Genomic DNA, 18,219 nt, shown 5'->3' on the forward strand with positions numbered 1-18,219 from the left:
CATGATCATTACACAGGTGCACCTTGTGCTGGGGACAATGAAAAAGCCACTCTAAAATGTGCAGTTATGTAACACAACACAATGCCACAGATATCTCAAGTTTTGAGGGAGCGTGCAATAGGAAAGCTGACTGCAGGAATGTCCACCAGAGCTGTTACCAGAGGATTGAATGTTAATTTCTCTACCATAAGCCAATTTAGAGAATTTGGCAGTACATCCAACCGGCCTCACAACCGCAGACCACGTGTATGGCATCGTGTGGGCGAGCAGTTTACTGATGTCAACGTTGTGAACAGAGTGCCCCATGGTGGGGTTATGGTATGGGCAGGCATAAGCTATGGACAACGAACACTATTCGATTTTATCAATGGCAATTTGAATGCACAAAAATATCGTGATGAGATCCTGAGGCCCATTTTTTTTTTTTAAGGTATTTGTGACCAACAGATGCATATCTGAATTCCCAGTCATGTGAAATCCATAGATTAGGGCCTAATGAATTATTTTCAATTGACTGATTTCCTCATATGAACTGTAACTCTGTTGTTGCGTTGATATTTTTGTTCATTATAGGTCTGTGTGTTAACATCACATGAAGTCATGTTGTGGATGTTATAACAGAATGGGGGGTATTGTCACTATTAGAAAAGGATTTCACTATTTGACATCATCACATGATAGGTAGGCCTAGTTAGATAAAGGTTAAATAATTTCCCCAAAATAATAAAAAAAATAGGGGCTTGCTTTACAGAAACATTATCAGGTAACTCGACCCCTGAGGAGTTAACATACTGTACACTCACTTAAATCTTTTGATAGTCTGGTGGACTGGGTTACTGAAGATGCTTTGTCTTAATCCTGACACACACACACTGTGGTGCCCTGGCGCTCATACAGGCTCCGTGTGTGTTTAATCTCTCCCTGGCTTCACTTCTCTGCTGAGAGCATTCCTGGCACCCAGAGGCCTCTGGGTCACACTCCAGAGCTGGCAACTTGCCCCCCCCCCTTTCCCAACAACAACCCCCATTCCTAAAGCAGAGCTTCCTTCTCTACAGAGGCACCCCTTTGAAGGACGGTCTAGTTTCGTTTAAAGAGCAGATTCTCCTCGCATACTGTTTCCAAGTCTCTGTCTGTCATAGACCTCTGCCCAAGCCTCGATCCAAGAATTCCACTTGGCAGAGAACATAATTAAGGGAATGTCTGCTCTACTGATACGTAGCATAACCTTCTCTCATGTGATCTGTTTTCCTATTTTTCTGTCTCTTTCGCCATTTTGAAAATCAGTGGCTACATGACTGCCTGTGATGATGGCCAAATAAAGTCCTAAAATGCATGGCTCGTTATTCGAGTTCACATCTTGCTTTATATTATCATGGGAATTCTGAATTAATATAGGCAACTAGAATACAGACTGAGGTAGGATAATTATCTCACGTAACCAAAATATTAAGTTCTCCTTTTCTAATTATGTAACTCATCAAAGCTGCAGAAGGTCTTCTAACTGACGTAACATATGATTCAGGATGTAAATGTCAAGATTTGAATTGCCACTTGTGAGGATGAGTTGGCTGAATTACTTTGACCTCTCTGGCATTTGCTCAGTGCTGTCATGATAAAGATGGCACTATTTGACTTGAAGGATAGGATGTGGTATAAGCTTGCTCAGTTGAACTCTTGGACAGTTTAACTGTGCAGTTACCATTTCAAGATTGATACAAGGTGTACCAATGTACACAGCTAGGCCTGTGTGGAAGAGGCACCAAGGCACCCCTTTCATCTCCCCAGAGGAATCTGGGATTAAATGTTAAATTGAACCTCCTTGGCACACCTCTTTTCCAAAGCTTCTGACTGTTCTCCATTTTTAATGTCCCTCTGACACATTCTCTTCACCAATTTGCTTTCTTTGCGAGTTCCTTTCTGTGTGCACAGACCACACCGACGTGTGTCTGAGAGAGGTGTCCCTTCTTCCCAGTCCTCCCTCCAGCTCCTGTTCCTTCTGCTCTGGGTCTGTAGGGTTCCAGTGCTGCAGTGGCTTGACTGGGAGCAGAAAGATTTAAGCCTTGTCAAACATGCTGCTCAGTTTTCCTTCCTTTCTGCTCCTCACTTCTCTACTCCTCTCTCTCACTCTTCCCACTCGCTGTCATTGTGGCGCCGGGTGTTTAAACATGCCTTGTGCCAGCCTGGGATCCGGTAGCTTCCACAGTGCTGCTGGCTGTTTGTTTGTCTGTGTGGTTGGTTGGTTTGGTTTTCTCCTCCTCCACCAGAGCTAAGCTGAGAGGTTCTGTTCCCTGGCCCATATCCAGAGCCCCCAGACAAAGAGACTATTGATTACTATCGAGGGGGAAGAGACTGGGGCTTGTTTTCACGACAGGTTTGATTTGATTAGGCGTGTTTTGTGCCTACAGGCCAGAGATGAGACGGCATGCTACAAATAGAACCTCTGGTGACCTTAAACACACCGCTGCATATAGAATGTGGAACTGAGGAAAGAATAGGATGGGTTTCTTTTTTTGTTTATTGATTGATTTTCACAAACCAAATATGGAAGTAATAAACTGCAAAGAGATCCAGACAGATGGAGACAGGATTATCCTGAAAAAGAGAACATCATTAACACCACTAATACTTTGTATTAATTTATTGTCTACCAACAGATCCTTACAAATGTCTGGTTGGATGATATCGGAGAGGGCCTGATTGTCTGTCTAACTTATAATGATTCCTGAACTCATGTTGTCAGGGAGTTCTGAACAACAGGATACATTACAGTGCCTTCGGAAAGTATTCACACCCCTTGACATTTTCCACATTTTGTTGTTACCGCCTGAATTTAAAATGGAATACATTTAATTTTTTTGTCACTGACGCCATTACCCCATAATGTCAAAGTGGAATTATGCTTTTTGAAGTGTTTACATATTAATGAAAAGCTGAAATGTCTTAAGTCTAGTTATTCAACCCCTTTGTTATGGCAAACCTAAATAAGTTCAGGAGTAAAGGTTTGCTTAACAAGTCACATAAGTTGCATAGACTCACTCTGTGTGCAATAATGGTGTTTTACATGATTGTTGATAAACTACCTCATCTCTGTACCCCACTGACATAATTATCTGTAAGGTCCCTTAGTCGAGCAATACATTTCAAACACAGATTCAACAGCAAAGCCCAGGGAGGTTTTCCAATGCCTCGCAAAGAAGGGCACCTATTGGTAGATGGGTAAAAATACAAAAAGAAGACCTTTAATGACACTTTGGATGGTGTATCAATACACCCAGTCACTACAAAGATACAACCAGCCTTCCTAACTCCATTGCCGGAGAGGAAGGAAACTGCTCAGGGATTTCACCATGAGGCCAATGGTGACTTTAAGGGGCGGTTTCACGTACAGAGTTTCAATTAAAGTCAGGACTAGGCTAATTCTAATTAAATGAATCCGTTTTTTTGTTTTTAATGGCTGTCTAAGACGTTGCTTAACTTCAGATTAATTAGTTCTAGACTAAGGTAAGGACTAACCAGTTAATCTTTGTGAAGTCTGATTAGATTAACGATGTGCACTTAGTGCTGAACTAAGGATGCTTCAAAAAACAGGCTTGGGACACTGATACATAAGCATTGTGTGGAATTGGAGCAAGTCACCTAAACCAAGCAATGGACGAAGATAAAATAATTTCAGTGACATTGAAAAAAAACCTCTTGAAGCAAATTGTGTCAAATCAGCCAATTATGAAGAACAGACAGCATGATTCATCAACAGAAAACAAGAAAAAGAATGCCTGGACTACCATTTGTAATGAATTAAACTCAAATGAAAAGTAAACAAAAGGATGCTACAACAACTTCAGGTAAGATACTGTATTGGTTGGCACACTATTACAAATCGGTCACTTTGAAATGTTATTTTTCTTGAGTAACACAACACAGTGGAGCCTAAATGTATTTGTTTGACAGAAATGTTACACAAATAATATCATAAATAATAAGTCATATAATTTCTATTTTGTCTTGTCTTTCTAAGGTCCTGTGGAAAAACCTATAAGTTACCTTAGACAGATGATGTTGCTCGTAGGGAGCGTTTTAAGACTGGTAAGACCTTAGACAGATGATGTTGCTCGTAGGGAGCGTTTTAAGACTGGTAAGACCTTAGACAGATGATGTTGCTCGTAGGCAGCGTTTTAAGACTGGTAAGACCTTAGACAGATGATGTTGCTCGTAGGGAGCGTTTTAAGACTGGTAAGACCTTAGACAGATGATGTTGCTCGTAGGGAGCGTTTCAAGACTGGTAAGACCTTAGACAGATGATGTTGCTCGTTGGGAGCGTTTCAAGACTGGTAAGACCTTAGACATATGACGTTGCTCGTAGGGAGCGTTTTAAGACTGGTAAGACCTTAGACAGATGAGCTGGGGGACTTGTTGACCGGGATCATTGATAGCCAGCAACCCCTGGAAGGGGTGACATATTGGACACTTCAGATGGGGGACCGTTCCAATCCTCATTTGGTAGGATTCACTCATAATGCAGGGAATATGTCATGTTGTCAGTCAACTCTTGCACTCACATAAAAAAAAGATGTAATGAAGTCAACTCTTGAAGAAATCATGTTATTTAATGAGGCAACATAAGCATTTTCTAGAGGCAGATGATCACCTTGGAGGGGACAACTGCTGCAGCCAGGAGGGAAGATTGTCACTAACCCGGCAGGAGGACAAAGACAGAGGCTGAGCATGCATGAGAACCTGGCCATGGAATTTCATGTGTGCAAACTAATGTATTTAAAAGAAGAGCCTGATATGAAGATGCACATCCTTGATGTTGACTTGTCTATGAAGGAGGAGAGAAACATGAAGCAGCAGCAGTACCAATGTTATTCTCCAACCAGCACCAGTTCGGGGTCCCGATTTATTTCCATTTATGAATTAAAAACCATGGCTATTGTTTGCTTCAATCACTTGAGCTATCTTTGTTGTGAGAAGGGCTGCATAGTAAAATCATCTCTGCAGGCTTGTCCATTTCTGTCACTGTCTGACTCAACCATGGGAACATCTGGGTCATCCTCATGTTTCAATGTGAGGATCTGGGCAGCCATGCTGTTTGAGGTAATTGTGAAGCACTGCTGTTGCAATTATGACAATGCAGCATCTTCCTGGTTGAAAGCGCAATGTGTTTCTGAGACATTCGAAACATTCCAAACATGCGCTCCACCTCTGGTGCGGGTATGAGCTTGGTTGTACCGTTGTTGCTCAGGTCCTATTGAATGAAGATAGAGGGTGAACAAGAAGTTGGTCTGTGTATACCCACACTAACCAAGTATGATTCCACTATGTTGTCCTCCTTCAAACTGAGCATACAAAGAGGAGTTTTGGAAAATCCTTGAGTCATGAGTTGCACCTTTCCAACGTGCAACAACGTTGGAGAACTGCAAATTGGGAGTGCGCACACTTTGTACATTTATTGAGAACCAGTTTTTAAGATTCCTGTACTCCTCAGCATCTGCTGTAGAGGTACACTTGATGGGAATATGACATCCATCTATACAGCCAATGACTCCAGGGAAGTTCCCATATTCATTGAACTCTACCTGGTAGTTGGCTTGGGCAGCAGCATCAGGGAACTTGATATAATTGTCTTTCAGTTAACCTATAGCATTGCAGACTTTGTGGACTAGGAAGGTTCCAGATGCCAAAATACGTCACGGTGATCAGTACTTGAAGGGATGGCCCTTCCCCGAAAAGAGTCAGGTGAAATTCTTGGCTCATGCAAACAAATGTCAGCTGCATTTTCTATTTACATACAGAAAATGATTTCATCAATGGGTTAACCCTGTCTATAACCGCCCTTCTGTCTGGCCTTGGTGGTGCACTTTGATCATCATTGAAATAGTCCAGGTAATCAATTTTCCTCCATTGCCAAGGTCAACCTGGGGGCCAACAATCACTAATCCGAAGTTAAAACTGCCTCTGGCCAGGTTTTATTCAAGCCTTCAATTAGATCTAGATTAACTCTAACCGTCCTTCTGAAAATCAGACTTAAAATCTAGACTAGGGCAAGTCAAACTATTTTAAGCAATGTCTGAGAAATGCAATTTGTTAGTCCAGTTTAAAAGTGCAATTTAGTCTAGGATCAGGTTTAATCTTTTTCAATTTAGTCTAGGATCAGGTGTCTGTAAAACCGCCCCTGTAACAGTTGGAGTTTAATGGCTGTGATAGGAGAAAACTGAGGATGGATCAACATTGTAGTTACTCCACAATACTAGCATTGAGAGAGTGAAAAGAAGGAAGCCTGTACAGAATAAAAATATTCCAAAACATCCATCCTGTTTGCAACAAGGCACTAAAGTAATACTGCAAAAAATGTGGCAAAGCAATTAAGCCTTTGTCCTGAATACAAAGTGTTACGCTTGGGTCAATTACAACACATCACTGAGTAACACTCCATATTTTCAAGCATGGTGGTGGCTGCATCATGTTATAGGTATGCTTGTAATCGTTAAAGACTGGGGAGTTTTTCAGGATAAAAAAAATAAACGGAACGGAGCTAGCCAAAATCAGGCAAAGTCTTAGAGGAAAACCTGGTCTGCTTTGCAACGAACACTGGGAGATGCATTCACCTTTCAGCAGGACAGTAACCTAAAACACAAGGCCAAATTTACACTTGAGTTAATTACCAAGAAGACCGTGAATGTTCCTGAGTGGCTGAGTTATAGTTTTTGCTCAAATATAATTGAAAATCTATGGCAAGACCTGAAAATGGTTGTCTAGCAATGATCAAAAACCAATTTGACAGAGCTTGAAGAATTTTGAAAAGAATAATGGGCAAATATTGCACAATCCAGGTGTGAAAAGATCTTAGATTCATCCAGAAAGACTCAGCTGTAATCTCTGCCAATGCTGCTTCTACAAAGTATTGACTTGGGTGTGAATACTTATGTAAATGAGATTTCTGTATTTAATTTTCAATAAATTTGCAAAAATTTCTAAAAACATGTTTTCACTTTGTCATTATGGGGTATTGTGTGTAGCTGGGTGAGAAAGAAATACACTGCTCAAAAAAATAAAGGGAACACTAAAATAACACATCCTAGATCTGAATGAAAGAAATAATCTTATTAAGTACTTTTTTCTTTACATAGTTGAATGTGCTGACAACAAAATCACACAAAAATAATCAATGGAAATCCAATTTATCAACCCATGGAGGTCTGGATTTGGAGTCACACTCAAAATTAAAGTGGAAAACCACACTACAGGCTGATCCAACTTTGATGTAATGTCCTTAAAACAAGTCAAAATGAGGCTCAGTAGTGTGTGTGTGGCCTCCACGTGCCTGTATGACCTCCCTACAATGCCTGGGCATGCTCCTGATGAGGTGGCGGATGGTCTCCTGAGGGATCTTCTCCCAGACCTGGACTAAAGCATCCGCCAACTCCTGGACAGTCTGTGGTGCAACGTGGCGTTGGTGGATGGAGCGAGACATGATGTCCCAGATGTGCTCAATTGGATTCAGGTCTGGGGAACGGGCGGGCCAGTCCATAGCATCAATGCCTTCCTCTTGCAGGAACTGCTGACACACTCCAGCCACATGAGGTCTAGCATTGTCTTGCATTAGGAGGAACCCAGGGCCAACCGCACCAGCATATGGTCTCGCAAGGGGTCTGAGGATCTCATCTCGGTACCTAATTGCAGTCTGGCTACCTCTGGCGAGCACATGGAGGGCTGTGCGGCCCCCCAAAGAAATGCTACCCCACACCATGACTGACCCACCGCCAAACCGGTCATGCTGGAGGATGTTGCTGGCAGCAGAACGTTCTCAATGGCGTCTCCAGACTCTGTCACGTCTGTCACATGTGCTCAGTGTGAACCTGCTTTCATCTGTGAAGAGCACAGGGCGCCAGTGGCGAATTTGCCAATCTTGGTGTTCTCTGGCAAATGCCAAACGTCCTGCACGGTGTTGGGCTGTAAGCACAACCCCCACCTGTGGACGTCGGGCCCTCATACCACCCTCATGGAGTCTGTTTCTGACCGTTTGAGCAGACACATGCACATTTGTGGCCTGCTGGAGGTCATTTTGCAGGGCTCTGGCAGTGCTCTTCTTTGCACAAAGGCGGAGGTAGCAGTCCTGCTGCTGGGTTGTTGCCCTCCTACGGCCTCCTCCACGTCTCCTGATGTACTGGCCTGTCTCCTGGTAGCGCCTCCATGCTCTGGACACTACGCTGACAGACACAGCAAACCTTCTTGCCACAGCTCGCATTGATGTGCCATCCTGGATGAGCTGCACTACCTGAGCCACTTGTGTGGGTTGTAGACTCCGTCTCATGCTACCACTAGAGTGAAAGCACTGCCAGCATTCAAAAGTGACCAAAACATCAGCCAGGAAGCATAGGAACTGAGAAGTGGTCTGTGGTCCCCACCTGCAGAACCACTCCTTTATTGGGGGTGTCTTGCTAATTGCCTATAATTTCCACCTGTTGTCTATTCCATTTGCACAACAGCATGTGAAATTTATTGTCAATCAGTGTTGCTTCCTAAGTGGACAGTTTGATTTCACAGAAGTGTGATTGACTTGGAGTTACATTGTGTTGTTTAAGTGTTCCCTTTATTTTTTTGAGCAGTATATATTTAATCAATTTTGAGTTCCGGCTGTAACACAACAAAAAGTGGAATAAGTCAAGGGGTATGTTTCGTTTCTGAAGGCACTGTACGTAGTTCTGCTCTTTGAATATATTTGCAGACTGAAGGCATCTATTTTTAATGGAGATCTAGGTTATGGCTAACTGGGATATGGTTCAGCCCATGTCTGTTTTCAAAGCTGTTACTCCACTTTTATGTTTCTTGTTATTTCTGATGATGAGTCTGTATGGGTTCTTTTCATTATAATTTCACTCTTCGCTGGGCAGTCATTTGAGTGTCCCAGCCAGAACTTCTCAAGCTGTTTGCTGATAAGCAGTTTTCCCCTGTGTTGCCATTGTGGTTTTCAGTAAGAGGAATGAGTATTGCAAATCACCTCACTAAAATAATCACTCAATATGGTTTGAAGTATGTAAGGTAATGAATGCATGGCCATGGGAAGAATTGATCATGGATTTCCATCTGGGGGATGATGTTTCAAACAACAGTAGTAAAGTCTAGAGTAGGATGAGCTATCCTTGTATGTGAAGGGAAAATTACATTTCAGATGTGTATAGCTCATTATGCAGACAACTGAATAGCCTACTCATCTTATTAACCCTTTGGATACAGTGAGATGGATGTCTGCATTGTGAAAAAATTGCATAAAGGGTAGCTACTAGAGAATGGTGATCAGTCAAGGAGAATTCTAGGCACTATGTTATTGTGAAACGTTGTCTTTCATTATGGGGTTATGAGTAGACATACAGTGCCTTCAGAAAATATTCATACCCATTGATTTATTCCACATTTTGTTGTTACAGCCTGAATTCAAAATTGATTAAAAAAAAGAACACCCATTTACACACAATACCCCATAATGACAGTGAAAACATGTTCGCAAATGTATTGAAAATTAAATACAGAAATATCTCACACCCCTGAGTCAATACTTTGTAGAAGCACCTTTGGCAGCGATTACAGCTGTGAGTCTTTCTGGGTAAGTCTCTAAGAGCATTCCACACCTGGATTGTGCAACATTTGCCCATTTTTATTATTTTCATAATTCTTCAGGCTCTGTCATTGATTGCTGATCATTGCTAGACAACCATTTTCAGGTCTTGCCATAGATTTTCAAGTAGATTTAAGTCAACTGTATCTCAACCACTTGGGGAACATTCGGTGTATATTTGACCTTGTGTGTTTTAGATTATTGTCCTGCTGAAAGGTATGTTTATCTCCCAGTGTCTGGTGGAAAGCAGATTGAAACAGGTTTTCCTCTAGGACTTTGCCTGTGCTTAGCGCCGTTCCATTTATTACAAGCATAACCATACCCATTATTACAAGCATACCCATAACATGATGCAGCCACCACAATGCTTGGAAATATGGAGAGTGGTCCTCAGTAATGTGTTGTATTGGATTTGCGCCAAACAACTTTTTGTATTCAGGACAAAATGTTAATTGCTTTGTCATGTTTTTTTTCAGTATTACTTTAGTGCCTTGTTGCCAACAGGATGCATGTTTTGGAATATTTGTATTCTGTACAGTCTTGCTGCTTTTAACTCTGTGGTGGCTGCATCACTTATTGCACACAGTGAGTCCATGCAACTTATGTGACTTATTACGCTTATTTAGACAACTTATTTAGGCTTGCCATACCAAAGGGGTTGAATACTTATTGACTAAAGACGTTTCAGCTTTTCATTTTTTAAATTCATTTGTAAAAATGTTGAAATACATAATTCCACTTTGATGTGTGTGGTGTGACAAAATATCTCCAATTTAATCCATTTTAAATTCAGGAGAAGTCACGGGTTGTGAGAACTTTCTGAAGGCACTGTAAGTGATGTAAATCCAGATTTGAAGCATTAATACTGTGTCCCCCTGCGTCTCTCCTGTCAGATGGGATCCACTCCGTGTCGGCCCAGTGTCTGCTCCAGGTCACCATCATCACAGACGAAATGCTCTCCAACAGCATCACGCTGCGATTGGCCAACACCACCCAGGAGCACTTCCTGTCCCTGCTATTGGCCCAGTTCTTGGAGGGCGTGGCCTGCGTGCTGTCAGCAGACCGCGAGGACGTCATAGTGTTCAACATCCAGGATGACACAGACGTCAGCGCCCGGATCCTCAATGTCAGCCTGTCTGTGGCCGTGCCCAGGGAGGGCCCGCGTGGGGGGGGAGAGGGGTCCCGGGGGGACAGAAGAGTGGACAGAGGGGCAGCAGGGGCCAATGGAGCGGCAGAGTACTTTGGTTCTGAGGAGCTACAGGAGAGGTTGTACCTGAACCGCAGTCTGCTGGCCCACATCTCCTCCCAGCAGGTGCTGCCCTTCGATGACAACATCTGCCTGAGAGAGCCCTGCGAGAACTACATGAAGTGTGTGTCCGTGCTGAAGTTTGACAGCCTGGCGCCATTCGTGGCGTCCGACACCATCCTTTTCCGACCCATTCACCCCATCGCCGGGCTGCGCTGCCGCTGCCCCACCGGCTTCACAGGAGACTACTGCGAGACAGAGATCGACCTGTGCTACTCCAAACCCTGTGGAACCCACGGCCTATGTCGCAGCAGAGAGGGAGGCTACACCTGCGAGTGCCTCGATGACTATACAGGTAAATGACCTCTCTCTCTTGATTTGATGTTGAATAATAAATGAAGCTATTTCAGTTCGTAGATGACGTACGTGTCACAAAAAGCAAACCATTATAAAATCCCAAAAGATGATTTTGAATGTGTGTGCAGCATGTCCTGTGTTTATAGTGAATGGCCTCATACCCGTCAGACGCAACTGCAAGAATAACGTTGTTTCATATTCTCACTAAGTGGCCATAAAGTACATTTTAATGTCTAATGTCCCATTGGAAATTCTATGGATGTAATCAATCTTCTTAATTAATTATTTCATTCATTCATTCCGTCCTACCCTCCGGTCTATGTATTGACGTTACAGCATGGCTAAGGGCCTATACAGTAATGACACCCGTTCAGCTGGACAAAGGCAGTGTGATGACTTATTGATTTGAATCATCCCTGGACCAATGAGGCGGGACTACATTAAACATGAGCCAGCCTGTTAACTGTTCATGCTTCCTACCCTTCCCCATTGTCTGTCTGAGAGAATGAAAAGGGCAGTCTGTGTGTGAGTTGACAAGTAAAAAAAAAACATATATCTCAATCCAGCAGGGATCAATGAGAGATTATGAACTTGCAGAAAGGAAGTGTGTGTGTGGGAGGAAGTCTGGATCACCATCACATTCTGTCTTGGTTGAGCTAACAGGGTCTTACGATGTGAGTGCTATGAAGAATAGCCAGGTCCATGATGAACCAGAGTGTGGTATTGCCTTCCTGGGGTCTATCTTGTAGCATTACAGTGATGAGTGTCTCTGAATGGGGAAAACAATAGCAATTTGGCCGGTCAGCAGCAGAGTAGCTCTGAGAGGAATAATGGAAGGAGGTGCTGAATTATGGATGGTTACAGATTGAAAGAGGGAGAGTGTCTCCTGCCTGTAACAATGCCCCCTGGTAAAAAATAGCTGGGATGGATAAAGTGTAACTAAACATACTGTGTAAAGGCGGTGGGCTCTGAGGAATGGTGGAAAGGAAGAACTTTTAAAAGCTTCCATTTTTGAAGATGGTGGTACTCTGTTATTCATTACTATCTCAGTCCCCATCTCAAATGGGTTCCCTTTTAAAGTCTTCTTTTTTTAACACTTAAAGCACATTTAGGGAGGAAAGATTATGCACACACTGCGCTAAATATTGTCATATCCTGAAAATATCAGAGGATCTGCTTTCTCTCTGCTTAAGTTGAGAGTTGTAGAATGAGAGAAAGGGAAGGGAATGAACATATGCTAATATGAACAAATACCAGATTCTTTTCCCTCTGTTTATCAAAGGGTTGTGGGGTTGTATGAGAGTTAATTTAATTTCACCCGAGCCCTGCTCTCTCCCTATGGTACATACAGTATGTTCTTTGAAGTTAACTGCTGCTCTAGTTAGATAATGAAATGTGGATTCTCGCTCCTTTCTATAAAGATGGATTCATCTTTTCTGGTTTTTCATTAAAGTTTTTTATTTCACCTTTATTTAACCAGGTAGGCCAGTTGAGAACATGTTCTCATTTACAACTGTGACCTGGCCAAGATAAAGCAAAGCAGTGCGACAAAAACAAGAGTTACACATGGGATAAACAAACATACAGTCAATAAAACAATAGAGAAATCTATATACAGTGTGTGCAAATGGCATAAATAGTCCATAGTAGCGAAGTAATTACAGTTTAGCAAATTAACACGGGAGTGATAGATGTGCAGATGATGATGTGCAAGTAGAAATACTGGTGTGAAAAAGAGCAAAAACAAAAGTAAATAAAAACAATATGGATGAGGTAGGTAGTTGGATGGGCTGTGTACAGCTGCAGCGATCGGTTAGTTGCTCAGATAGCTGATGCTTAAAGTTAGTGAGGGAGATATGTCTCCAACTTCAGCGATTTAAAAAAAAAAAAATAATAAAAAAAAAAAAAATGTTTGTTTTTGCAATTCGTTCCAGTCACTGGCAGCAGAGAACTGGAAGGAAAGGCGGCCAAAGGAGGAATTGGCTTTGGGGATGACCAGTGAGATATACCTGCAGGAGCGCGTGCTTTACCTAGCAAAGACTTATAGATCACCTGGAGCCAGTGGGTCTGGTGACGAATATGTAGCTTGGGCCAGCCGAAGAGAGCATACAGGTCGCAGTGGTGGGTAGTATATGGGGCTTTGGTGACAAAACGGATGGCACTGTGATAGACTACATCCAGTTTGCTGAGTAGTGTTGGAGGCTATTTTGTAAATGACATCGCCGAAGTCGAGGATCAGTAGGATAGTCAGTTTTATGAGGTTAAGTTTGGCAGCGTGAGTGAAGGAGGCTTTGCTGCGAAATAGGAAGCCGATTCTAGATTTAATTTTGGATTAGAGATGCTTAATGTGAGTCTGGAAGGAGAGTTTACAGTCTAGCCAGACACCTAGGTATTTATAGTTGTCCACATATTCTAAGTCAGAACTGTCCGGAGTAGTGATGCTAGTTGGGCGGGCGGGTGCGGGCAGCGATCGGTTGAAAAGCATGCATTTAGTTTTACTAGGATTTAAATGCAGTTGGAGGCCACGGAAGGAGTGTTGTATGGCATTGAAGCGTTTGGAGATTTGTTAACACAGTATCCAAAGAATGGTCAGATGTATACAGAATGGTGTCGTCTGCGTAGAGGTGGATCTAGGAATCACCCGCAGCAAGAACGACATCATTGATATATACAGAGAAAATAGGTTATATATACAAGTACATCAGTGTTAATACTTCTACGCCAGTAGGCTAGCGCAATTAAGTAAACTTTGTGTACAGTTTACAACCATACTCTGTTGTGTGGTTCAAATCTTGGCAAGACTTGGTCACAAGTGTGGGTGACCATAACATGTTGTGCTAGTGAGTGGGTATGTGTGAGTGATTGGTTGTGTAGGCTTAGTTACTGAGGTTCAGGTTGAGCACCATTCTTTCTCATGTACCGCAGTGGATGTGTGAAAGCTGAACTGTGGAGGACGATGGTTCGTGGTGTGTGTCTTGTTAGTCGGGTGTAGGAGGAGCAGAGGGATCCTCATCAATTGCACTTAGATCAGGACTGTACGGCCCAGCTCAGGTCAAATCAATCTACTGGGCCTGCCTGCCGGGTATCCAGACATGCATACAGATCCAGACATGCAGTACAATTGTGTTAGCTGATGATTTATGATGTATGTATCACGCTTTCAGGCTTGCTCTAATATTTGCTGAAACAAGGCTGAGAGAGCAGTCAACCTGTCTCCTCTCCAAGACGGGGCTGAGTTGATGGGTTTGTCCTGGATGGAAACTACAGCTCCTGCTGTTCAACATGACTTACAGTTGGATTTGACACTGTCCCGCTGTGCCGAGAGTGTGTGTGGGCTCAATTGGCTGGTGTGCGTGTTTGAGGGAGTTGTTTTTGGGTGTGTGTGTGTCAGAGGGAGTGTGTGTGTGTGTGTGTGTGTGTGTAGATGCTGAATTGCCTGCTCCATTTGGGTGGGTAGGTAAGTGTGTGTGTGTGTGTGTTGGGTTCCGTGGGCGGGTCCAGATGGCAGTATGATGGAAGCGAGAAAAATAACAGAGCAGAGCAGCCATCCATTTTACTCACGTTGTGAAGGGCAGAGCGAATGATTAAGTCTGGCTGACTCAGTCTGGAAACAGAACAAATGGACAGAAAACACTTGCATTTGAATGATGCGCGGGTTAACTCATAACCCGCCGTCCCCGTAGGTGGGTTTAGGGTCATGAAATATTGTGTGAATGATAGGAGAGTGGGGATCAAGCGGGTTAAATTAAGAGAAAATAATACATAATAAAAACGTAAATGTATCATTCTTGTTTCTTGTACAATTCATATCTATAGCCTACATTGAGGTTATTCTTTCATTAGTTTTATCTGTCGTTAGGGAATTAGTTTACTTGCAAAGTAAAAAACATTATCTCAACTATAGAAGGTTGTAGCTCAGCCTCTGAATATCAAAAAAGCTAAACAATGATATTCCCATATGCATCGGAGTCACGTCTTTCCCGGGTATTTTACAGCTTGTTTCTAGCAGAACGCATCGCTGTTATACAGTGCATTCGGAAAGTATTCAGACCCTTTGACTTTTTCCACATTTTGTTACTTTACAGCCTTATTCATCAATCTACACACTACCCCATAATGACAAAGCGAAAACATGTGTTTAGAAAAAATAAAATATATATACCTTATTTACATTAGTATTCAGACCCTGAGACTCGAAATTGAGCTCAAGCGCATCCTATTTCCATTTATCATCCTTGAGATGTTTCTACAACTTTATTGGAGTCCATCAATTCAATTGATTGGGCATGATTTGGAAAGGCATATAAGGACCCACAGTTGACAGTGCATGTCAGAGCAAAAACCAATCCACGAGGTTGAAGGAATTGTCCATAGAGCTCTGAGACAGGATTGTTTCGAGGCACAGATCTGAGGAAGGGTACAAAAAAATGTCTGCAGTATTGACAGTGGCCTCCATCATTCTTAAATGGAAGAAGTTTGGAACCACCAAAACTCTTTCTAGAGCTGGCCGCCCGGCCAAACTGAGCAATCGGGGAGAAGGGTCTTGGTCAGGGAGGTTGAGCAAGATCCCGATGGTCACTCTGACAGGGCTCCAGAGTTCCTCTGTAGAGATGGGAGAACTTTCCAGAAGGACAACCATCTCTGCAGCACTCCACCAATCAGGCCTTTATGGTAGAGTGGCCAGACGCAAGCCACTCCTCAGTAAAAGGCACATGACAGCCCGTTTGGCGTTTGCCAAAAGGCACCTAAAGGACTCTCAGACCATGAGAAACAAGATTCTCTGGTCTGATAAAATCAAGATCGAACTCTTTGGCTTAAATTGCAAGCGTCACGTCTGGAAGAAACCAGGCACCACTCATCACCTGGCCTATACCATCTCTACTGTGAAGTATGGTGGTGGCAGAATCATGATGTGGGCATGTTTTTCAGCAGCAGGGACTGGGAGAGTAGTCAGGATTGAGGGAAAGATGAACAGAGCAAAGTACAGAGATCCTTGATGAAAACCTGCTCCAGAGCGCTCAGGACCTCAGACTGCGGCGAAGGTTCACCTTCCAACAGGACAATGACCCTAAGCACACAACCAAGACAACGCAGGAGTGGCTTCGGGACAAGTCTCTGAATGTCCTTGAGTGGCCCAGCCAGAGCCTGGACTTGAACCCGATCAAACATCTCTGGAGAGACCTGAAAATAGCTGTGCAGCGACGCTCCCAATCCAACCTGACAGAGCTTGAGAGGATCTGCAGAGAAGAATGGGAGAAACTCTCCATTTACAGGTGTGCCAAGCTTGTAGCATCATACCCAAGAAGACTCTAGGCTGTAATCACAGCCAAAGGTGCTTCAACAAAGTACTGAGTATCAAAAACATGTTGGGTCGTTTTAACAGATTTTTTTTATTTCCTTATAACCGGTCAAACTGATGTTAATTTTGCCTGGGAAATCTTTCCCATTTTCTGGGGTTATTGCATTTTCTCCGTGGTCCCTAAACGTCTTTGCTGCGTGAGAGGAACAGAAATGGAAGAGGAAAGGAAAACAAACTTTACCTATGTCAACTAGATTGAAGGGTTCATACTATCAATTTCTGATGTTATTCTGGTGAGCAAGGGGCAATAAGTAATGACAGAAGAGAAGCTGCATCTTGACTAAGAAATAGCTTATCAAGATGTCGGAAATGATATGCCGAAACAACATATGCCTATCGGGTGCGGGCCTCATAGTCTGGCGGTTACGGATGGGTTATTAGCAATTGTGGTTGGGTGCGGGTGAACAAACAGCTGACCCGTGCATCACTATCGCATACATACAGGTCGTTATTGTAAAAGAGAATGTGTTCTCAATGACTTACCTGGTTAAATAAAGGTTAAATGTTTGGCAGAGTTACTCCACCTCAAGATTTCCATTTGGTGAAAGGCTTGGCACATGCATACTCAGGCTGACTGGCTCTTGTTCAGGCAAATGAGAAATAAGTGCACTTCCAGAAGGCCAAAGTAAGTTACTTTAAGGAGCAGATCTCTCTCTGTGGGTCTAACCCCAAGAAGTTCTGGAAAACGTTTAAAGACCTGGAGAATAAACCCTACTCCTCACAGCTGCCCATGTCCCTTAATGTTGATGATGTGGTTGTTACTGACAAGGAGCACATGGCTGAGCTCTTTAATCACCACCTCATTAAGTCAGGATTCCTATTTGACTCAGCCATGCCTTCTTGCCCTTCCAACATTACCTCATCTCCCACCCCTTCTAATGCGACTAGCCCCGATGCTCCTCCCTCTTTTCCCCCTGCCCCGCTACAAAGTTTCTCCTTGCCGGTGGTCACTGAGTCCGAGGTGCAAAAGGAGCTCCCTAAACTTGACCCCCAAAAAGCATCTAGGTCAGATGCTTTAGACCCTTTTTTCTTTAAGATTGTAGCCCGATCATTGCCAAGCCTATCTCTGACCTTTTTAACCTGTCTTTCCTCTCTGGGGAGGTTCCCATTGCTTGGAAGGCAGCCACGGTGCATCCTTTATTTAAAGGGGGAGATCAAGCTGATCCTAACTGTTATAGGCCAATTTCTATTTTGCCCTGTTTTTCAAAAGTGTTGGAAAAACTTGTCAATAATCAACTGACTGGCTTTCTTGATGTCTACAGTATTCTCTCTGATATGCAATCTGGTTTCTGCTCAGGTTATGGATGTGTCACTGCAACCCTAAAGGTCCTCAATGATGTCACCATTGCCCTTGATTCTAAGCAATGTTGTGCTGCTATTTTTATTGACTCTGCCAAAGCTTTTGATATGGTAGACCATTCTATTCTTGTGGGCCGGCTAATGAGTATTGGTGTCTCTGAGAAGTCTTTAGCTTGGTTTGCGAACTCAAAGACACTACCTCAAAGAGTGCAGTGTATAAAGTCTGAACATCTGCTGTCTCAGCCACTGCCTGTCACCAAGGGAGTACCCCAAGGCTCGATCCTAGGCCCCACGCACTTCTCAATGTACATCAACAACATAGCTCAGGCATTAGGAAGTGCTCAC

At 43.1% G+C, this 18,219-nt stretch overlaps 1 protein-coding gene across 9 annotated transcripts in view; it reads left to right on the forward strand.

Annotated features, from left to right (window-relative positions):
• The window catches only part of LOC106583093 (cadherin EGF LAG seven-pass G-type receptor 2), a 92,523-nt gene that overhangs the window by 25,816 nt on the left and 48,488 nt on the right, over window positions 1–18,219 (forward strand). For 8 of the 9 annotated variants that reach the window (XM_045705214.1, XM_045705215.1, XM_014166900.2 and 5 more), the window contains exon 2: window positions 10,507–11,214. The exons of the other annotated variant lie outside the window; for it this stretch is intronic. In XM_045705214.1, coding sequence (XP_045561170.1) covers window positions 10,507–11,214 — 708 coding nt within the window. The remainder of the gene's footprint in view (window positions 1–10,506; window positions 11,215–18,219) is intronic. 9 annotated transcript variants of the gene reach the window in all.

The sequence above is a fragment of the Salmo salar genome, chromosome ssa22 (assembly GCF_905237065.1).
Source record: "Salmo salar chromosome ssa22, Ssal_v3.1, whole genome shotgun sequence".
In the NCBI taxonomy this organism is placed as follows: Eukaryota; Metazoa; Chordata; class Actinopteri; order Salmoniformes; family Salmonidae; genus Salmo; species Salmo salar.